Consider the following 22,463-nt stretch of genomic DNA (forward strand, 5'->3'; position numbering starts at 1 on the left):
GGACAGGTGGGGCGCCAGGCGAACAGGTGCCCGTTATGTGCCAGGAGCAGGCCCCTGTATACACACCTGTGGAAAGTGTATGCTTCCCAGGCTATTTTTCTACCTAAGCCGCAGGATGACCCTGAAGGAGGATAACCTTGTCCAGCCAGGGGGCTGAGGGGCCCTCACCATCCTCACTGCGGTCCCCTCTGCCCACAAGCACAGCCCTGGAAGGCAGGAGGACCTCGCATCCCTTGTGCGCCGTCTGGTGGCCAGTTGGGGTCAGTCCGACGTTGAGCTGCAGTGGCCCTCACTGTGCTGCAGAGCCACCAGCCCCTGGGCCACCTGGGACCCTCTGCAGCAGGGGCGGCTGGACAGAGCGAAAGGTAGCAGAGGTGTGTACAGGCGGGGCGACCCTCGCTCCCTGCAGAGGCTGGTACCCAAGTACAGGGGCTGCCCTCTGAGGCTGGCCAGAGCCTCAGACGATAGGCACCGGAGCCGGAAGTACCGTCGGGGGAGCTGTGCAGGCTCCGCCCCGCCCTCTGCTGATTCCCTGCTGCATCCGGTGGCCTGGTTCTCCGTCCCTCTTTGCCCAGGACCCCTGTGTTCTGGCCCCCCGACTCTCGTGATCTCTGCCTCCCCAGAGCCCACACTCCAGGCTGACGCCTCTTTGGAGAAACTACAAGAATCTTAGATCCGGCAACATGGCGAGGCCAGGGGCCTGCCCGGAGGTGCTGTGGGCATCCATCGCCAGGGTCTTTGGGCCAGCACTTGACCACCTCGCTTCCTAGCCCTCCTGAGGCTCAGGGTGCCAGGGCAGGGGACCAGGAGGCGGGATCAGAGGAAAGGTGGCAGGAACGGGGCTCCCCGGGCCCCAAAGCGGGCAGCGGCCAGACACCACGGGGAGCCCACGGCACTTCCAGGCGCTACGCGGCCCGGCGTCGGCCAGTGACAAGCACACCCATTGCCCCTGCATCTCAGAGCCTCTCCCAGGCCAATTCCTGATTCCTGGAGGCGAGGAAAGGGTCACCAGCTACAAAACACTCTCCAAGATGTATCCCTAGGCCGTGGAGCATTTCTGGGCATAAGACTCTGCGACAAGTGAGAGCACGGGGCCTTCAGCTCAGGCAGCAGCTCTGGGAGTTTGCGCTGATGCAAGAGCCCTTCCAGACGCACCTGCACCTGGGACGCGCCTGCACCCAGGCGGCTCCCATGGCTGCTTCTCCTCTGGGCCAAGTATGCCCGGCGCTTCCAGACCCTTTCACACCCACTGCCCTCCCCCCACAGCCTGGCAGCCCCCCTTGAGAAAAGCTGGGCAAAGGCCACTCCTCCAGAACTAAGATGAGGCAGCTGAGGCCCAGGTCAGAGCAAGTCAGCAGGAAAATGAGACAAAAACCCAAGCTTTGGACATTTTCCCCGGAACGTCAGCTGGCCTCAGAGGAAGACCAGGGAATGGGGCAAAGCCAACGGCACAGCCAGCTGGGCACCGTGCGGCCAGCGAGAGGACCTAGCACCCCTCTACCAAGAGGAGGAACTGCCTGGCCCACGGCACCCCGGGCCACTCTGGGCTCACCTGCGATCACACTGGGCCTGCCCTTAACTCCAAGGCAGGAGCCCTTGGTCTAAGGTAGGAGGTGAAACGTAAACTCGCGAGCAACAGCGACCACAGATCTGCGGGTCAGGGAGGCTGGAAGGGAGCTGGGCCACGTCTGCTCGGGGCCAGGGCACAGGGAAGGCCAGTGAAGGCCTGGGAGGGAAACAGGAGGCAGGTTGGTGTGGCGGAGCCCTTCTAGGAGGGAGCAGCCCGTGCAAAGGCACGGGGGCACGAGGAGACCAAGCCTGCTGATGGCAGAGGGCAGACACCAGAGCTCCAGGGAAGGTCACAGCAGACACCCTACGGAGGTGTGGACGGGCCCTCGAGGCTGCGGGGCCTACAGGAAGGTCGAAGCAGGAGGGCTGATCTGTTGGGAACCCCAAGGGGAGGCCAGGTCATCAAACTGCCCCTCGTGCGGGAGGGGCCCGAGAGATGACCCACCAGGAGCCCTCCCGCCACTGCAGCCACCTTGTCCCACCCAAGCTGCTGTGCAGAGGCCGGTCGTGTCCAAGTGAAGCGTCGCAGGAGGCGTGTCCTCTACCCACACGGCCCCCAGCAGGACTCGTGAGGAAACTCAGGCTGCATCCCTGGAGCGTCAGAATCCGGGAAGGAGAGGAAGCCCAGCTCAGGTGGGGTCTCACCGGGGCTCCGGGTGGGAGAGCCTCCCGCCTCACCCCCTCAGCCTCCGCACGGTCCCGGCAGAAGGCAAGTTAGCCACGTTCCAGCCGCCACGTACGCTTTACCGCCACGCTCCTCGGACACCTGAAGTTAGCGCAGCTGCAGCCCGTTGCCCACAGACGACGCTGCTGCCTGGCACGGCTCTCCCTTCAGAGGGATGGGGCCGAGGGGCGGGCAGGGCTGCCTGCACCAGAGGACACACGCCTACTCCTCGAAAAGCACACCCACGCACACGCCACAGGACATCCTGCGCTCGAGCCGACGTCGCGGCCAGAGGAGCCAGCACGGGTCCTAGTGACAAGGGGCTGACTGTCCCCACTGCAGAGCCAAGGCCAGACACCCATCAGCTCTGCAGGAATCCAGCTCTGAGCACAGCTCGGGCGGACAGGGGAGCTGCTGTTCCACGGCGTCCTGGGCGACATCGGTCGGAACGGACGGCGGACGGACGGCCAGAGCCCTGTGCTCCCAGAGCCGAAGTCTCAGTGAGGCCCGGCCGGCCAGCCGGCTCTGCTCAGAGGAAAGCCCTTGCTGGGCCACGGGCCCTACCAGGAAGCCCCACTCAGCATCCCTGCAAACGCAGGATGCGCCTCGTCTAGAAACTCGGCACAGAGCCAGTGGGTACGTGGCCGTGCCCTCGGAGCCGAACTTCTGAGCCAGACGGGAGCAACGGTGTCACACAGCCTGTCCACACCCGGCCCAACTCCCCCGCACTCACACGGGCACACGCGTGTACACCTCGCGCACACCCGTCGCCGCCGGCTCCAGCACACAACCCGGTTGCAGGCCGGCACTCAGGGCCCTCCCGCAGGGGACCGGCTGGCCTGTCCCGTTCCCCACCTGCACCGCATCCCAGCTCCTCCAGCAGCCCAGCCTCCGGCTCATCCCCTCGCAGCCCCCAAGCCAAGGAGCCGCCCAACCCCTCGCCCTGTCTCCTGGACAAGCTCCAGACACCAGCTTCCTTGTAACCAACTCCGACGTTTGGATTGCAGGTCTGATGCCCAGTCTTACCTCGCTGCCAGCTCCAGGAAGGCACGCCGCCCCCTCCCAGGGGGCCTGCGCGGGGTCACCCCAGGGGGGCAGGGTAAGCCGAGTGGCTGCGGTGCTTCAGAGCCCAATGGGCCTCCATTCACAGATGGAGAAACCAAGGCCCAGAGGGGGCGTGAACACAGGGGCTGGGACCCCAGCCTCTGCCCTTGCTTCAGCATCCACAGCGTCAGCTTCCCGGCCCCTGTGGGGGTCCCCGGGGCAGCCGAGCCCACCCCACAGTGGCTGACACCGAGGCAGACACGGAAGCCACGCAGCAAACGCACACAAGGTTGCGGGGACCCCCCTCGCCCTGGCCTTGCCCACAGCGCCACCTACCGTCCTGCTGCCCCCCCCACCCGCTCCCTCAAGAGCCCGCGGCCGCCAGGACTCAGCCGGCAGAACGCCCCTGTGCCAGGGCCCCCCAAGGCGCATGGGGAGCGCCCCCCTTTCTGGGGAGGTGCGTCTCCCTGCAGACCAGGTGACCTAGCAGGACGAAAGGCTCTGGGCACGCGGGACACCCAGGGATAAAGCGGGTCAGCCATACCGCTCACACTTTGTCCTAGAAGGCGGGGTGCGGGGCGATCCCTGGCCCTGTGTTTGCGGGGTGAGAGCACGAGCGGAAGGTGGAGAGGAGCGGCTGGTGGGGCCACGCTGAGCAGGGGGACGGAGGCGGGGCGTGGGCAACCTCGAGCAAGGAGGGCAGGCTGGTCCAGACCCTGGCACAGGGCGGCCTTCTCCTGCAGGTGGGGGAGGGCGCATGTCGGGAAGATGTGGGCCAGGGCCAAAGAGCGAGCTCTCTGCGGGGTCTGGACGTGCCCAGGCGCGGCCGAGCACCGGGACGCAAGGTCCTGGCACTGAGGAGATTCTGGGCCAGACAGAGACACAGGTGACAAAGGAAACGCCCCAGCTGGTCCCTCTGCAGCACTTATTCTTCCCAACATTAACCCATCCGTGCACCTCGTGGGCTCATCCCCCCGCCCCCGCGGGCCACTCAGCACCCCAACAGCGGGCTCCCCAAGAGCACTTGTGGGGTGAGTGAGTGAAGAAGAGGAGGTCATGGCAGAGACGGGGTCAGGGACACCCCACGAGAGAGGGCGGGAGGCCCCCTGCAGGCACAGTAACAGGGGTGCTGGCGCCAGGTGGGCAGGCAGGGCAGCGCGTCCAGAGATGGCCCAAGAGCTGCGGCCCAGCCCCGGGCAGCCACTCCCCAAACCTGGCTCCACCTGGAGGCCCTGGGGCAGGTCTGCGCTCCCCACAGCCCTCGCCTCCACCCTGCTTCTGCACCAATTTCCACGGGAGGGTCTTCCCCATACGTCCGAACGATGCTGACATCAGCCGGGTGTGCTACAATTCAGCTCAATTCCAACACTCTCTACCTGGCTCGCAGGCCTCTGGAGACCAGCTCACCCACTAGATGACAGGTGTGTTAGGCAGGAAGCTACAGCACACAGACCCACAGCCAGGAGAGAGGCCTCGGCGGGAGGGGGCCTGAGGGGACGGAGCAGCTCTGGGGGGCGGGGGACCGGAGCTCGCTTTGTGGGGAAACATCTTCAGGCCTCCTGGGGAGCTCTGGCCCCTCCTGCCTGAGTGGCCCTGACCTGACACCGGCCCCGGCCAGAGCTGGGGTGGCCCGCGCCTCGCCCGCCCCACGGTGATTCTGCTCTCCCCCCACCCTCCCCGCGTCCCACCAGTGCACCTTCCCCTCCCGCAGCACCAGACAATGAAGGGTAAAGGGTGTGGCAGCTGGAAATCAGGCTTAAATGCTGTCCACGTCCTGACCTCAGAACTGGTGGAGGTTGCCTGCCCAGCAAAGAGGGGGCTTAGCTTGCGTTCAGGGTCTTGAGGTGGCAGTTGTCCTGGGTCGGCGGGGCCCTGACTGCTGTCCCCCCCCCACCGTTTCCCTATAGGAGGGAGGCAGGTGGGGGGAAGATGCTGGCCTTGAGGACTGGAGCCGGCTCTCCTGGAGGGGACCCTCCCCTGGAGCTGGGGGGCGGACAGCCCTGCCCACACCTGGATCTTGACCAGTACTGGTTTCAGGTTTCTGGCCCCCAGAGCCAGGGGAAAATATATTCCTGCTGTTCTAAAGTCCCCAGTCTGTGGTCATTTGTTACAGCGGCACAGGAAACCAGCGGGGCGTATGAAAAAGGCCGTGTGTCCATCCCGGAAAGACCAGTCAGTCTGTCAGGAGGGACGGCGTGTTGACTGCAGCCTCTTTGAGATGAGCAGCCTGCCCCCACCCTGCTCTCCCCAGATGAAGAAAAGGCCTAACTCGTCAACCAGATGCAAACAGGTCCGTTCTGCCCCAGGGACCGAGCGGCCACCTGAGAGGAAGACAGCTCGGAACGGCGTGTGCTGACGCCCGCGTTCAGCAGGCCGCCCTCGAGGTGAGCACAGGACGTCCACGCTCTGCATCGGCAGACGCCTCGGGGGCGGCCCGGGGAGCACGTCTACCGCCCCTTCCAGCCCACCAGAGATGCTGGACAGCAGACCAGAAACCCCAAGGGCTTCCCCCACATCCTGACAGGGGAGGGATGTCTCCGAGAAGGGCTGGCAGGAGGGACTGCTCAGAGCCCACTCCCCCCTACCTCCCACCCGGCCAGCCCTCCAGGCCCCCAGCCTCCGTGCGGCCCCGCACCCACAGAAGACCTGGGCGCAGACCTGCCTCCCGTTTCACTTGCTGTCAGCTCCTTCCTGCCCCCAGCACCCCTCAGCCCGAGGGCTGCAGATGACCCTGCAGGAAGCCTCGATTAGGAAAAGTGATGATGTTTATGGAGCACACCTGCTGCGGGGGGCTCCTAGGAAGGCAGCTGCCCTGTGTGTGTGGCAGGAGGGGAGCAAAGCCCCGCAGGGACCTGCTGTCCGCGGAGGCCAAGATGTCGTGGGACCCCGCGGTGAGGGGCTTCCCCGGTCCATGTCCTCCCTGGGTGCCGACCTCGATGGGGAAGCAGGACGATGCTCCCATGCTGGCCAGAGACAGACGAGCAGAGGGAAGAGCCACCCGTCCGTCCACCCATCCCTCTGCACAGCCTGTCCTGCGGCACTTACCACGTTCCAGAAAAGCGGATTGAAAGCGATGGTGAGGACTGCAGCCACAAAGTGGGGTTCTGAGGGGTCCACGTAGCCCAGCAGCCGGGTCATAACGCAGAGGTCTGCCTGCAGGGACAGAGCCGGCGTCAGCGGGAGACCTGCCTGCCCTGCGCCGCCCCACCTGGACAGACACGGGAGCGAGTGACAAGCCCCAGAACTTGGAAACAAAGTTACCCTCCAGGAACAGGTCAGGAGGCTTGGGCACGTCCAAGTCCAGCAAAGGTTACTACAATGTAATCTCATAAAACGGAAGATAAAAGCCGAAACGCAACCAGCCGTGTCGTTCCTGTTGGAGAGCGGCCGGGCCAGCAGCGGAAGCACAGAGAGGAACCAGCAGCTCTGAGCATGGGTGCCCAGCACGCTGGCGGGGCAGTGACCCCGCCGGGACCCGTGTCTGCATCACCAGGGTGACCAGGACCCAACAGAGGTGTTCAGAGGCCCCAGAGCCAACCCGAGGGGCCGACATCCGTGTGAAGATGCTCAGCCTCTGAGACCCAGGAAAATGCAGATGAGCTCTTCCCAGCCCTGGCCGGGGCACCTGCCCCGAGAGCTCACACACAGTGCACAGCTGCTCCTATCGGCAGCCCCTGGACCGGCGCTCCTGGGCATGGGGGCTCCCAACCCCGGCACCTGCCCCGAGAGCTCACACACAGTGCACAGCTGCTCCTATCGGCAGCCCCTGGACCGGCGCTCCTGTGTGTGGGGGCTCCAAAGCCCGGCCCCTGCCCCGAGAGCTCACACACGGTGCACAGCTGTTCCTATCGGCAGCCCCTGGACCGGCGCTCCTGGGCATGGGGGCTCCCAACCCCGGCCCCTGCCCCGAGAGCTCACACACAGTGCACAGCTGTTCCTATCGGCACGCGTGGAACAGGTGTGCACTCCGGGGGCTCGGGTAAACCAGATGCGCCGTCCCCAAAGCAGCTAAACCAGTGAACTGAAACAGACCAGGTCTGTGTCACACTGCCATGTTCTCAAACACATGTCAAATGGACAAGGACGCTGCAGAGCACCCTGTACCCACCACACAGCGCGGAGTGCCCCTCCCGTATGTGCAGAGGGCCAGCTTTGAGCCCCAGATTCATTGCCCCCTGTGACCGGGGCGGGTCTCCCCACCTCTGCGCTGTCGACCCTCCGGCCGGTCACTCTTTGTGGCCCCCACCCACTCCATGCCGGCCGTCCTCCCCAGCTGTGACAACTGAAAATGGCTCCAGACGTGGCCCAGATGTCCCCGGGGACAGAACTAAGACCCTGCCTCTAGGGACAAGAGGAGGAAACAGCTGGCTGCCTCCAATGCTGAGTTCCCCCTTTAAAAACCGTGAGACACTGCTGACGTTCTGCGTGGTCAGTGTTCACTGAGTCCCTGCATTACTCTTTGTATTTTTCTTTTTCTTTTTAGAAATTCATGGCAGCTCTCCACATGCAATTCAGAATAACAATAAGCCTCAACTGGAAGGTAAGTCAAGTCTTGGCTTGGGGTGGGGGGGTGTGGAATCCACTCCAGGCGGGCCAGCCGTGCCCAGGGTGCAGACCTGGGGGGCAGCCGGGTACATAAACCATGCTTCCTGCCAACGGCCCCCAGCCCCCGCCTGCCAACTGAATCACCACATCCAGCTTAGGGCCGCCCACAAAACATGCTTCTCACCAGTTACGGACTCTGATGACAGCAACAACTCCCACGGGAGTTGATATGGCATTTCTGCAGACAAGGGTGTCATTGTCAGCCAGACTCCCTTTTTTTCTTTTTCTTTTTTTTTTTTTTTTGCGGCACGCGGGCCTCTCACTGCTGTGGCCTCTCCCGTTGCGGAGCACAGGCTCCGGGCGTGCAGGCTCAGCGGCCATGGCTCACGGGCCCAGCCGCTCCGCGGCATGTGGGATCCTCCCGGACTGGGGCACGAACCCACGTCCCCTGCATCGGCAGCCTCGCAGGCGGGCTCTCAACCACTGCGCCACCAGGGAAGCCCCAAGCTCCAGATATTTTTAAGAATTCCACTGCTCGTCGTTCAGCAGACGCTGAGCACCCCGGGAGGCTCCACTCTGGGGGTCTGCGAGCTAAGCCCCTGCAACAAGGCCAGTGCGCACCTATATAAGTTCTCACACCTCACCTTGGGCCACCAGCCAGCAAGACGAGCGCCGCTGTCGTGCCAGCTCAGAGAGCCAGAGGCTCCCGGGGGCCAGGCCAGGCCAGCGCTTCTGGATTCCAGATTCCAGATTCCGGGTTCAGGCACTGGAGTGAGGATGAGTCCCGAACACTCCCAAGGAGGCCGGGCAAGTGAGCGGGAGAGAGACTGCTTCTTCGCCTTTAGGAGAGCAGAGGCGGAGGGGAAACTGAGGCACAGCGGTTAAGCAGTGACACTGGCTGAGGTGGCCAGCAGCAGACATCCGGCCTGGGCTCCCTGTTAGGGCTGAACTGGTCAAAACTGGAACCTCGGCCCCCGCCCAGGTCCCAGGGCCCTCGGTCAACCTCTCATCCAGGAAGTATCCGGTCACCTTGAGGGGGGATTTGCGTTGCCCAGAGAAGGGCCCACCGAGCAGGAAAGAATGACGGACAAGTCAGGTGGCAGCAGAGGGCCCCCTCCTGGCTTCCCGCTCCAGAGGCCTGCAGGTCCCGTCCTGGTTGCTGTCACCCCCAAAACCCGCTGGAAAGGGTGCCCTCCCGGGGCAGGCAAGAGCAGAGCAGGAGGGTCCCAGACCCCCGTCCCGTCACCCTGTACCCCTGTGGGCCACCTCGACTAAGGGGAGGGGCCCACCGGGGCCCACCCACCCTCTGCCCAACCTGATTAAAGCAGCGGAAGTCCTGGCCTTCTGCTCCCGGTAACCCTAACAACAGAGGCCCCCTCTGGCTCCAAGGCCGCGGAGTCCTGGCGCTGGAACAGAGAGGAGATGGGCTACCTACCGCTGCCTGGGCAGCGCTCCCGCGAGGGGCTCAGCAGCTAGAGCCCGTGCCGCTCACCGTGCGAGGGTCAACAGCACCCAGGGTCACATTGTGACATCCAAACAAACAGCAGGGGCCCAGGGAATCAAAGTCACATCGACCGCAGCTGGGACCCACGTACCGCTCACTGCCGGGGGAAGGGGACGGGGTGGGGGCAGCGGGGCGGGCCTCCAGCTGGACCCTCCGTCTCCGGGCCTTCTCGGTGATTCAGGAGACATTTACTGGGAAACTTCTGCTGCAAGCCCCGAGCCTGGCGCATACAAGAAGGAGCGGCCACGACCCCATGGCGGGGGCACCAGGCGCAGAAGGTCTCTGGGCAGCGGATAATCCAGGCTGGGCTGGGGGCTCCCCCTCACCCTCCAGGACGGACCACAGGAAGCTCCATGACCCACCTCCACCCCGGGGGATGAGAGGGGAAAACAGGTGCCAGGATACAAGGGGCAGAGGGTGCTCCCTGTGCGCCTGATGCCAGCGCTCAGACATGCTCTCTGGAGGGGCCCTCGGGGAATGCTCCCTTCTTAAGGAACAGCCAGCGAGGGGTGCGGCCCACACGCTGGGACGGGGGGCGAGACAGCACTGGAGACCACCTGAAGGCTCTGCTTTCCTACGGTACAGACAGCGGCCAGCGGCTGCCCCGGTGTTCCGAATCCATGACTCCTTCCAGGAAGCTGATTATTCACACTCTTCCTGCGATGAGCCTGTCCTGGGCCATGCGCCGCGAGGCTCTGAGGGCCCGTGGGGTCCCGCGTCCATGGGGCAAGGTGGGCCCTTCCTGGGAGTGGGTCTGGGGCCTCCTCTCCTCTGCGGGGGCCGTAAGCCGCAGACCTCTCTCTACATTCGCCCTCAGGGGCCCCGGACAGGCCCTGCTACGCTGGTGCCTAAGGCTATTTACCTAAGGACGCAGTTCTGTGTCCAAGGCAGTGGTGACAGGAAGCCAGCTGACCGAGCCCTGGGACAGGGCTTTGCAGAGGCGACAGCGCCTGTCCTGAGACAGGGCCCGATGCCCTGTGGGAACCTGGGTAAACTTTGACGGGGGTGGCCCCTCCTTCCTGGGACCATCAGGAGGATTAAGTGAGATGATACAGGAAGCTCACTTATTACTCTGTGACTGAGTCTGCCCACAACCCTGTTTTTGCCCATTTTTCAGACTAAAAAACTGAGGCTAACACGTGAAGCCAAAACGGGTAGGCAGAAAATCGGTGAGGACAAGGTGGGCCAGAGCAGCAGCCCCCGTAACAGAGGCGGCTCATCCCTCGCAAGTGCCCATAAAAGAAAAAGAAAGAAACAGTAAAAGTGTGTGTGTTCTTGAACCAAAGCAGAATCAAACTAGAGATCAGTACCAGAAAGATCCTTGTTAAAGACCACAAGTAGGGGGCTTCCCTGGGGGCGCAGTGCTTGAGAATCCGCCTGCCAATGCAGGGGACACGGGTTCGAGCCCTGGTCCGGGAAGATCCCACATGCCACGGAGCAACTAAGCCCTTGCGCCACAACTACTGAGCCTGCGCTCTAGAGCCTTTGAGCCGCAACTACTGAGCCTGCCAGCCACAACTACTGAAGCCCGCGCGCCTAGAGCCCATGCTCCACAACAAGAGAAGGCACTGCCATGAGAAGCCCGCGCACTGCAACAAAAAGTACCCCCCCCGCTCGCCGCAACTAGAGAAAGCCCACGCGCAGCAACGAAGACCCAATGCAGCCAAAATAAATAAATAAATACAATAAAAATCAAAATAAAATAAAGAACACAAATAGGGACTTCCCTGGTGGTCCGGTGGTAAAGAATCCGCCTTCCAATGCAGGGGATGCAGGTTCGATCCCTGGCCAGGGAGCTAAGATCCCACATGCTGCAGGGCACCTAAAGCCCGCGCAACAATTACTGAGTTTGCATGTCTCAACTAGAGAATCCGCGTGCCGCAAACTACAGAGCCCACGCGCTCTGGAGCCCACACACCACTATTAGAGAGAGAAGCCCGCACGCCACTACTAGAGAGAAGCCCGTGTGCCACAACAAAAGATCCCACATACCTCAACGAAGATCCCGCGTGCCACAACTAAGACCCAACGCAGCCAAAACACATAAATAAATATTTGTTTTAAAAAAGAAAAGAACATCCATACTGACAGACGGATGAGTAAAGCCCCACGATCACCTCAACAGAGGAGAAGAAACCGAGGTTCTGCCCGCTTACGTGACTTGCCCAAGGTCTGGACTGTGACTCAAAAACACTGAAGACAAAAATTATGTCCTTGAGAACTTCACACAGTAAGTCGTCCAGAGAAACGGCCTGCTGTTTATTCTAACTAATGTGATAACGCCAAAAGAGTTTGAAAAACAACTCAGTGCAGCAGGCAAACATCTCGCCCCGGAAGGCAGCTCCTACCTGCCCCTGGGATTTGCCTCCCAAATGGTCACAGATGAGTCACAAACAGGGACCGCGCAGCCCAAGGGGCCTGTCGCCCAGCATGGTCTCGACGCTGCCTGAACACAGCGGCCTTGCCTTCTGAAGAGCACCCACCCTCAGGTGGGCTGCACTTTACAGCTGACAAAGGTCCCATCTCACAGAGCAGGTAACTGAAGGGCCCCTCTTGACACCTACACCACCCATCGCTCACAAGGGCTGGAGAACCATCTGGATATGGGCATGAAAGGGGCCCCCCGACTGTGCCCTGGCAGCCTGTGCTCCCAAAGAAGCCAGCACCCCGAGGCCCCACTGGAGCCCTTCAGTCTGGCTCCATCGCCCACCAGCCAGCGGGCTTCCCTCAGCTGCCCAGCTGAGGAGCCTGGCTGAGTCCCGGGCAGGGAGAGCCTCGGTCGACGAGGCTGCAGCGGGGACGCGCCTCAGCCCAAGGGGGGACTTTCTAAGCTCAAAACAAAGCCCAAATTCCGCACCAGCTGGAGCAGGCCCAGGAGCTAGTGGTCAAGGGCACCGTGCCCATGCTTGCACGTCAGCATACGTGTGGCTGCTGAGGACGTGCGGTGCCACGTGATGAAATGACATATTTTACGTATTGGGTCAAATATATTGTCAAAAGTGATTCACCGATTCCTTACTCTTTCAACTGTGGCTACTAGAGGAGTTTAGATTCTCAGCGTGACATATTACCGCCAAGGGACGGCGCGGGGCCAACCCGCTGCCATCATGCAGCTCAGACGCCCAGCTGCAGAGAAACCATCCCGAGGATGACATCCCTCAAAACCAGAGGTTTTCACTGAGGAGGGAGGAGGGCTGCCAAGTAGGACAAATACACAACGTTCAGCGTTGTTGGCAACAGGAAGCTTAACTGTACCAATAGGGCTGCAGGGGAAAAAACGGAATGTTAGCCAACGAGGGTCACCCTGACCTGTCCCCTGAAAGGTTCCCAGATCGCTCCAACTGCACAGCCCCACAGGGAAGGGAAGAAGGGCAGAAAAGACCTTCCCCCCAACACCCAGGAAATCTCCCCCTCCCTCGCTGCTAGGTCTAGAACACAGGCCTTGCCTAGACCTGAGGGCAGGACCCTAACCCTGCAGCGGGGCCCACTGCCCCCTTGATTTCCACCAGAAGCCCCGAAGGCTTCCCCACTTCCAGTTAATGGTGCCCCATCCTTCCCCCATAGGTCTCACCCATGAAACATCCACCCCAAGCCAGGCAATGCCGAGGGTCCCCTTGGGCTAGGCTTCTCTTTGTTCTTGAACAGATACTCCTCCTCAAGGCCTTGGTCTGCCAGCCCCCCACCAGAGCACCTGGGCCCCCACCCCCCCAGGGCGTATCACTCAGGGCTCAGATCAGAGGTCACCTCCTCAGATAGGGACCGGCTATCTCAGGATCTCAACCCACCTCCCCACAAGCCAGTTTCTAAAACATTGACCAGTTTTATCTCCGGCAGAGAATTTTCAATTTCCAGCCTCAGTGGAGTGAATGGTCAGTGAGAGCCGACAAAGAATGCCGCCTGCCATTCCGGTAAACAAGGGAAGTCGCCCCCCATCAAGCCATCGGCTGCTGCTGCCAACCCCACAGTGCACCCTGAGGGGGGATTCAGGATGGAGAAAAACAGGAGACAGGCCCCAGGCAGTTAAGATGCAGTTCTGAGGAATAATTTCAAGGAGCCCAGACTCTTGCATCTTCCCACAAATAGAAAAGTGCTAAAATCCTGTACAAGATGTCTGCTTTTTTGTGTTTAGCAGTAGTCTTTTGATGTTCGATGTGGGTTTTCTTCCAGCAAAAACTCCTATATATCCTGGCTCCCCCTCAGAGCTACTGAGAGGCTCTTTCCTCGGCTAGAGTCCTCAGTAAGGTCCCCAACAGAACACAACTCGCAACCATTAGGTTGTGCGTTTTTCTTCAGTGGACACCTGCTCTCGATCGGTACCGGCTGTACCAATGAATGGACCACAAAAGGCGGCCTCGGGCAGGGACCTCTTGGGAGCTCCACGGGGAGTGGCTGACGCCGAAAAGGTTAATGTCTTGTCTCAGAGGAGACTCTAAGGGCCGGGGCCAGGGGCCCGGCTGGTCTTCAGAACCAGGTCCCGCCTGGCCCATTCCGGCCCGGCCCGTGCGGGGCTCCGCAGGCCGCGAACTCCCCGCCAGTCCACCCCGGAGGAGGCCTGTCCTCCGGCCTCAGCTCGGGGCACCTCCTCCCCGGAGCCCAGCGATCCCGTAGGTGCACACGTGTACGCACTCCCACGCGCGGTTACGGGTGCGGACACGCGCACTCGCACTCACACGCACGCAAACGCGGCCCCGCCCCGCCCCCGTTGCCTGGTAACGGCGGCACCGCCCGCGGGCGTAGGCGGTGGCACCGCCCGCCGCGGACCCAGCAGCCCTAGCGACCCCCCTCCTGGCCCGGCTGCCGGCGCGGTCGGTACCTTCCTGAAGTCCAAGTTGCCGAGGCCCCCGCAGCAGTCGGGCGCCGCCACCGAGCTGCGCATGGGCCCCGCCCGGCCCGGCCCCATCGGCCGCGGGCCGCCTTGCAGGGACCAAGCGCGGGCCTCGCGGCAGCCCCCAACCGCCAGGACCGGCCCCATCACGCCCGGGAAGCGCCGCCGGACGCGGCGCTTTCCCGGTGACCGCGCTTCCCCGGCCTTCTGGGAAATGTAGTCCCCGTCCCCGCGCAGCGCCGCGCTCCCGGGCTCGCACCGGCCTCTCGCGGAGCCGAGAACTACAAGTCCCAGGGCCGCCTGTTGCGGCGCCTGCCAGTCCCGAGTAGGCCACGCGGCTGCTGGGCACCCGCCCGCCGGACCCCGGACCCCGGCTCCCCACTCGGTCCGCCAACTGACCTGGTGTCCCTGTTCTTGGCCGGCTGCGGTGGGTCGTAGGTTTAAGTAGCGCGCTGCGCAGCCCCGCGGACCTGGACTTTGGCCGGCTCGGCCCCCCGCCCCTCCTAAGGCTGCCTGTGGCGGGGGGCGGGCACACCCCGCAGCTCCCGCCCCCCCACCCCGTTGCGACCCCTTCTCCACTGGCCCTCGAGCACTCACCGGGGCTGCCCTCACTGTCCCCTGGGAGATGAGAGCCGAGCAGCACAATAAAGGATTATAGCTTGATGCGGGCTGGGATGGCAACACGGGGGACACTGCCCTGGAATGCTCAGGGAAGGGCCCGAGGGAGGCCTGTGCGCAGGAGAAGGTGGCAGACATGCAAATTGCGGGGGTGGGAAGAGGGACCACCTGTGCAGGTGCCTGGAGACCGGAGGAGTTCTCAGTAATCCGGAAAAGGCTGGAGTAGTGGTGGAGGGGGGACAGCGGGAGGGAAGGGGTTTAGAAAAGTAGGTGGGATTTTAGCTGGTTGGGTCCCAAGAGAGCCCCTTTGGTAACTAGGTGTCACATACCTGGGAGCCCTGGCAGTCCCTCTGCTTCCTGATTCCGGCCCACTTCTCTCCCCCTTGGCCCTCAGCACCTACCAGCCCAGAGCATTTGTGAGCTGCCACCGTGTGCCCACCCTTGTGCTGACCACAGCCTCCCTAGGATGGGGCAGGCCCACCAAGAGACAGGAAGGATGCTGGCACCTAGCTAGCTAGGTGCACTAGCTCTGTGGTTGCAGGCAGCTTTCGTTTTCTCAAAAGTAAAAGGGAAATAGCTGCTGGTAAAACCCACTGCACAGGACCTGACCGTGGGAAGTGCTTGAGAACCGCTGGCCACGAATGGGCTGGGTGCACAGCAGGTGCTGCAGGGCTGGTTTGCCCACTGACCACCCCGTCAGGGTGTCCAGGCAGGGCCTTCCGGAACCAGACCCAATTCTGGAGAGCCCGCCAAGGGGGAGGGCCCCCAGGGAGCACTCCCCCCCCAACTACAGTCTGTTTCACCCAAGCCCCAGTTTTCTCCCCACCTACCAGGCCACTCTCCTCCCCCCCACCCCCCATTCTTTTATTAAGCCAGGAATATTAGTTTTTGTGTGTTTGGTTTATCTGGGAACAAAGAAAGGTAAATGTCAGAGGTCACACCATAGCTGATGCAACTAGAGGAATCCACTCCTCCACCGCTAACCCACCCCCACCACTCTGGCTCCATGAAAGGAACACACCCAGACGTGCAGAAGCCAAACTCAGCTTCCAGTGTGATCGATCGGGACTGTTCAGATCAAAACCCTCCTGCTGAAGAAATCTGGGGGCAGAAGTCTTGCCTGGCCCTTTGAAAACTCCCAGGTGTGAGCTTGCAGGGGTGTCCCCAGGCCGACCTCTCTCGGGGGAATATGCCTTTTCCGGCAACCCTGGCAAACAGAGAAGTCACTTCTGAGGCAGCGTGCTGCTCTGTCGGACAGGATGTTTGCTCCAGACACCGACCCAAAGTCCCTCTTGCTGCAGCTTTAGCAAACAGCCCCTTTCTACCCTCAGGGTTATCTCTCTTTGCCCCTTGATAGCTCTTCAGATATGGGAGCCATTTATCATGCGTGTCTCCCAGTCAGCTCCAGGACAAACATCTCCAGATGACCTCTCTGGCCAGGAGTTTGACCTTTGCTGGGAGGGGATCAAAGCTAACAGCCATTTCTTTGCCGTCCTCCCTCCCCCAGTGGCCCTGGATCTGACTGCCTGGCTCCCAGCAATCACCAAAAGCAGCTTTTATTACTAAAATTAACATTTGCTTATTGAGTGGCCTTGGGTAAAACCCAAACCCTCCCCTACTCTGAGTCTCTTTTCTGTTCATAAAATAGCTACGATAGCATCTCCCGATAGGATCAGCCCGGCATGCAGTAGGTTCTCAACAGGTGCCTGTCTCCCTCCTTTCCATACAATCAAGACTTGCCTAAGATCATACTCCTGACGCACCTGAACACGCTGCGGCTTAGGACTGCCCATGACGGGGGCCTAGCGGAGCCGGGTACTAGCTGGGAGGCCTGCGAGTCCCCGGGAGGACGTGGGTGAGGAGGCAGGCTGGGCAGCGTCCCCTGAGGGGTGGGAAGCAGGGGGAGGCTGGGGCGGTGGCGGGCACCGCAGGTCACCGGAAACCAGGTCATCGCGAGTTCTTTAAAACCAGGAGGGGACTGAGGGGCCGCGGCCATGATGCCCAGCTCCCCTCCTACATCCAGGCCTGATTGCCCCCACCCTAACCACGGCAGGTTCTGTAGGAGCCGGGTGGGAGCTGTGGCAGGGCAGCACCGCTCATAAAGAGTAAACTCTCCCTTCCGCCGGGGCTTGGGGAGGAGCCCCTTCCCCAGCGACCTCTGTTGCTGGGAGGAGGGCTTCGCGGCAGATTCACCTGAATTCAAGGCCCAGGAAGCACCAGCAATCGCTGCGGGCTCTTTGCTGGGCCTGGAGCACCCCAGGCACACTCTCACCTCAGGACCTTTGCACACGCTGTGCCTTCTGCCTGGAATGCTGCTCCCCTAGATGTCCTAAGAGCCCCTCCCTCACCTCCTTCAAGTCAAGGGCCACCTTTCCGCTCGACTGGACTTGTCAGCCTCCCCCCACTCTCCTTCCCCTTCCCAACTGTATTTCTCTCCAAAGCCCTTGTCGCCACCTAACAAATGTATTTGGTTTACTTATTTATTCTGTGTAGCATCAGTCACCCCCAGGAGGATATGAGCTTCCCGAGGGCAGGGTTTATCTGTTCCTACACCACTCTGTCCCTGGCACCTGGGTCACTTCTGGCACAAAGCAGGCACTCAATAAATAGTGAATGAGTGAATAGTTCTGCCACTCCCATGTTTGGGGCATCCTTGGGCAAACCACCTCTCTGGGCCTCAGGGACCCTGTCAGTGGAATGGGGAGGGAGAAGGATACTGGCTGTGTGGCCTGGGGCAAGCGACTTACCCTCTCTGACTCTCAGCAGATGAGAAAATCCTAACCATAAAAACAAGAGCTAAGATGTTTGAACTCTTGCAAAGCTGCAGGCCCAGCGCTCAGCACCGTTTTCTCTGGGCCTCATAACCACCCAGTGAAGGAGAGATGGCAAGCTGACTCATGTGGAAGGGACCACAGTCACACAGCCAAATGAGTGACGGGCTTGGAAACTGCCAGCCTAGAGCCAAGCCTGGTCTTTACCACCAGAATGGAGCAGGTGACCCAAAGCCCAGCACAGGACCCACTGCAGGAGCCAGCCCTGGTTCAGACAGTCAGTGCTCAACCCCACCAGATTTCTGCCCCCTTCTCAGCTTCTTTTCACCACATGCACCCTTCACGGGCCAGTTAAAGCTTCGTCTTTTCTGAGAAGCCTCACTGCTCCTATAAGGACGAGGGCAAAGCGTGATTCCTCGCCCACAAGGTCCCAAGTGGCCCAGGTGCAGCCGCCTCCCCAGCCCTTCTTGCTCCCTGTGCTCCAGCCACGGGGCCTTTGCACATCCCTCTCCCTCTGCCAGGCACACACTTCCCTCTCTTCTTGGAGAGCAAGGGCGTTTCCTGCACCTGCACACACTCAGACCAGTCAGGGCTCATCAAATACTCACGCAACAAACGAATACACAAGTGAACGACGGTCAAAACTGAATTTCAGTCCAGTGAAATTGTCCCTCAGAAATGGAGACAAAGTAAAGGTGTTTTCAGACAAAGGAAAGTTAAGAGAATTCATCCCCAGCAGGCTGGTCGGGAGCCTGGGAACGCTGGAAGGAGTGAAGAGCACTGAAAATTAGCCGTTAAAGCTAATCAATATTGGACGTTTGTAACAATAGAAACATCTTGTGGGAGTTAAAATATTTATCTTGGTCACTGAGAGAAAAGTCAGGGAAACCCCCATAGGGTTTGATTCCCCACAAAACCTCCTCCCATTAGCGGCAGAGTATACGTTCTTGTCAAGGTCACGCAGAGCATTGGCCAATGTCGACCACGTGCAGAGGCACATAGAGCAAATCTCGATAGATTTTGAAGGATTGCGATCACGTAGTTTATTCTCCCAAACACAGGTGGATTAAGCTAGAAAACAGGAAGGCAACTACCGCAGCCCCCAACATTTGGGAAGTACCCAAAACATTTTTTTTTAAACCCCAGAGACAAGTTCTAGCTGCTTCGAGTTCCCTGGACCCACCAGGCCCTTTACCTGGCTGGAGTGGGTCAGGCGGGGGACACGGCTTCGAGGAGCCTCTTGGAGGAGGGGCCTTTCCCGTTTAATCCCAGGTTCCAGGAGCGGAGGAGAGGGCTTGGGGTGGGGCGCTGGGTGCTCTGAGGGCTGCGGGGTGTAATAGGGGCTGAGCGTGTGCACAAGAACCAGCAGTCCTGGCCCAAAGCTCAGGGCGAGTGGAGTCTCAGCAGGTCTTCAGGCTGAAGACTGTGCAGGCTGCCCCTCGGGCACAGCCTGAGCAGGAGCTGGAAGCGACCATGATCAGCGCTGAGGACGGGCCAGGGCCTTGCGCACAGCGTCAGCTCCACGTGCAGAGTCTCGTTTAGGACTGTTGCCGGGAGCACAGAGGATACAGTCAGCCCAACCTCTTTCCACAGGTTTGTGCCTCACTTCCTCACCAGCATGGGATCTTATTATTCCAAATATACTTACATTAATTTAATAGTTGAATAATTATACCTTATTTAACTTGTTTTTTCCCCATTATATGTGATGTTGGACGTTTTCCCATGTGCTTTTCTTTTTGATCAGAATAGTGTTTCATTTGCACTATTTAACAGTGCACCTCCTGGGCTTTCTTTCAGAAAGAACTGTGAGCCTCAGTCTTAGCAATCTCTTGAACTTCTTAATTAAATGAATGGGGCCGTTGTAACTCTTAAGTGATTAAAAATTTTTTTTACCTTGAAAATTTTCCAAGCCACAAAAAATTGGGAAGAATTATGCAATAAACACCTCTATACCCTTCACTAGATTGACCCATTTTCATTCTCCAGCATTTGCTTTATCTGTTTATAAGGAGTTTTATTTGGGGGGGTGGATTTTTTTTCTTGGCCGAGCCACAAGTGTAGCATACAGGATCTTAGCTCCCCAACCGGGGATTGAACCCGTGCCCCCTGCAGTGGAAGTGCAGAGTCTTATCCACTGGACCTCCAAGGAAGTCCCTATATGGAGGGTTTTTTTTTAAATTTTTTAAAATTTATTATTTTATTTTATTTATTTTTGGCTGCATTGGGTCTTCATTGCTGCACACGGGCTTTCTCTACTTGCGGCGAACAGGGGCTGCTCTTCGTTGCAGTGCACGGGCTTCTCATCGCGGTGGCCTCTCTAGCTGCAGAGCACTGGCTCCAGGCGCGCGGGCTTCAGGAGTTGTGGCTCGCGGGCTCTAGAGCGCAGGCTCAGTAGCTGTGGCGCACGGGCTTAGTTGCTCCGCGGCATGTGGGATCTTCCCGGACCAGGGCTCGAACCCGCGTCCCCTGCATCGGCAGGCGGATTCTTAGCCACTGCGCCACCAGGGAAGCCCTGGAGTTATTTTTCTATGAACTATTTGAGAGCACGTGCAGACTCGTCACCCCTAAACCCTCCAGTGGATATTTCTCCTAGGAACAAAGACATTCTCCTGGGAAACCTCAATACCATGATCAGAATCAGCAGGTTTATGGTGGATACAGAGGACAGCTAACGCTGAGGCCACGTCCGAATTTCACCCGCTGTCCCGTTGAGCAGACTGGCCCTCAAGTGGGTTTTGTCTGGTGGTCTCGGGGCCAGAGCGTCCCCTCAGTGCTGCGACCTCTGAACCTGCTTCCAGCTGCCCTTCCCGGTGCCTGAGCTCGACCTCTGGGCATGGGCCTCTCCTCCGCAGAGATGCACGGGTTCAGCTATTTCCTTTCCTCTGTGTTATCTGCTCGGCCATCGCCCTGGCCTGTTGTTCTTACCAATTCACAAAACTCCTGGGGTTTCATAGTCCAAGTCAGGAGGGCAGCTCAGAGGCAGCCAGGGTCCAGGCTGTCACCCCAGCCCCTGCTGCCTGGTCCATGCGTCCCTGGTATGCTGGCATCTCCGACATCTAAGGGGAAAATCCCTACGGAGGAGCCAGTGTCCCAGCAGCCAGCAGACCCGCTGGATCTGTGGGAGATGCTGGGCCTCCTCCTGGTACAGCCTCTGCCCCTCGCAGGCCAGACAGGAGATGCCCGGGTCAGAACCTGCTCAGGTTCCTGGACAAGGGCAAGTGGGACAACGCTCTGTGCTGTGGGCAAACATGGGCATCCCTGGCCCTCACCCTGGAAATACACTCCCAACCCGAAACGCCCCACAAACCTTTCCAAATGACTCCAAGGAGGGGTTTGTGGGCCCCTGTTGAGAACAGCTAGAGAACACTATGTATTGAGGACTTCCTCTGAGCTGGCCTTGAGCCAAGCACTTGAGACACTTTATCCCGTTTGTACTGCCCAACTGTCCACTGTACAGATGAGAAAAGTGAGGCCTAGGAAGTTGGAGCCGGGACCGTGACCCCATAGGCCTGACCCTTGTGTCCCCCCTGTTCCCGCTGTCCACAAATGGAGGCCACATCACATGCTCGTGTGGCCCCAGGTTCTGAGTTAAGCCCAAGCAGGAGGTTGGATTATCGCTCAGCAAACACTGGCCCTCACGCTTCCCCCCTCACTGAGGGCAGAGCGGATGTCCCCGTGCCATCCACCTGGGCCTGGGAGCTGCTTGGGCTGATGCAACCATAGCGGGCAGGACATACAGAGCCGTTAGATGAGGCGAAGGCCCTGAATGTGGCCCATGTGATCTGCTCGGGCTCCTTGGGCTCCAGTGACCAGTGCGAGAAGCACATGGCCTGGACCTCAGAGCAAACACCCCTGGACAAGGCCTGGACTTGGCCAGGTCAGGCAGCACCGCAGCCTGAGTGTAAGTCTCGTGGCCGTAAGGCCCTGGTGTGGGCAGTCTTTCCGCAGCATCACTGCAGTAGTAGCTGACAGACACAGCCTGGCTCCAGGAGCATCTTGGGCAGGTGTTTCCCATCCGTGTGAGAGTCAACGACAGAACAGACCTTATAGGTTGTGGGGCGGGTGGGAGGGGCTTGCGCTCTCAGCGCAGGGCCCGGCGCACACACAGCATTTAGTAAACACTTGTCCTGCGTGACTACCGTCACTAGAGCCGCCGCTCGTACCGTTGGCTGTGCCGCCCGGGGTCCAGTGAGGAGACCCAGGCTCTGCCCTCGAGGACTCAGACCGTTGGAGGTTTAATGAATTGGAAGCAGAGTTAGCCTTCAGCTACAGGGGCAGCTCTCGGAGCACCCTGCCTGGTCCTGGAGTTGCCCCTCCCCTGATCCCAACTTGCCCAGAGGCATCTAAAGTGGGCTGCCTGGGCCCCAGGTGGCCACGTGCCCGGTGGGGAGGACCGGCCGGGTGACAGTGACCCACAGACCACGGGAAACTCAAAGCCAGCCTAGCCCCACCCCACCCCGACAGGCTTCCCCCTCTGTCAGCTCAACTCTGGGCCCAGGCCCTCGGGTGTGTGTCATGTGATGGTAGCGTTTGGGTCTGTTTCAGTGTGCGTGTGTGTGTGTGTGTGTCTGTGTGTTTCCAGGCGTGTGCAAGTCTGCTTCAGCATCCACGCGTGTGTGTGAATGGGTGTGTCAGTATGGTCTGTGTATGTCGGTGGGAGTGTACTTCTGTGTTTCCAGGGCCATGGCTCTGTATCTCTGACTCAGAGCACTGCCATCCAGATGCCAGGAGCTGACCGACAGCAGCTCCCCTCCTGCCCACGCGGGGACCGGGCACACCTGGCGTCTGCCCAGATGTGCACACATGCACTGACTGATGCCAGGCGGATGCCTTTACCTCTCTGGGCCCCCAGTTCCTCATGAGCTTGTTGTGAGTGTCAAAGGCAGCAGCCCTTTATCCAGCTCCGGGCAGATGGCCTCT

The 22,463-nt window shown here is 60.4% G+C and overlaps 1 protein-coding gene across 8 annotated transcripts in view; it reads right to left on the reverse strand.

Moving 5' to 3' along the window:
* Positions 1-14,763, reverse strand: part of PEMT (phosphatidylethanolamine N-methyltransferase) — a 45,440-nt gene extending 30,677 nt beyond the window's left edge. The window contains exons 1-2 of one of the 8 annotated variants that reach the window (XM_079905998.1): positions 14,749-14,763; positions 6,323-6,430 (exon numbers count right to left, since the gene is read on the reverse strand). In XM_079905998.1, the coding sequence (XP_079762124.1) occupies positions 6,323-6,415 (93 nt within the window). In that variant the 5' untranslated portion in view covers positions 6,416-6,430; positions 14,749-14,763. Of the gene's footprint in view, positions 1-6,322; positions 6,431-8,466; positions 8,920-11,318; positions 11,578-14,139; positions 14,407-14,550; positions 14,660-14,748 lie in introns of those variants that run through there. The other 7 variants (XM_079905997.1, XM_079905993.1, XM_079905999.1 and 4 more) reach the window with 7 other exon arrangements.
* Between the last annotated feature and the right edge of the window lie 7,700 nt (positions 14,764-22,463).

Source organism: Stenella coeruleoalba (assembly GCF_951394435.1).
Source record: "Stenella coeruleoalba genome assembly, chromosome: 19".
Lineage (NCBI taxonomy): Eukaryota > Metazoa > Chordata > Mammalia > Artiodactyla > Delphinidae > Stenella > Stenella coeruleoalba.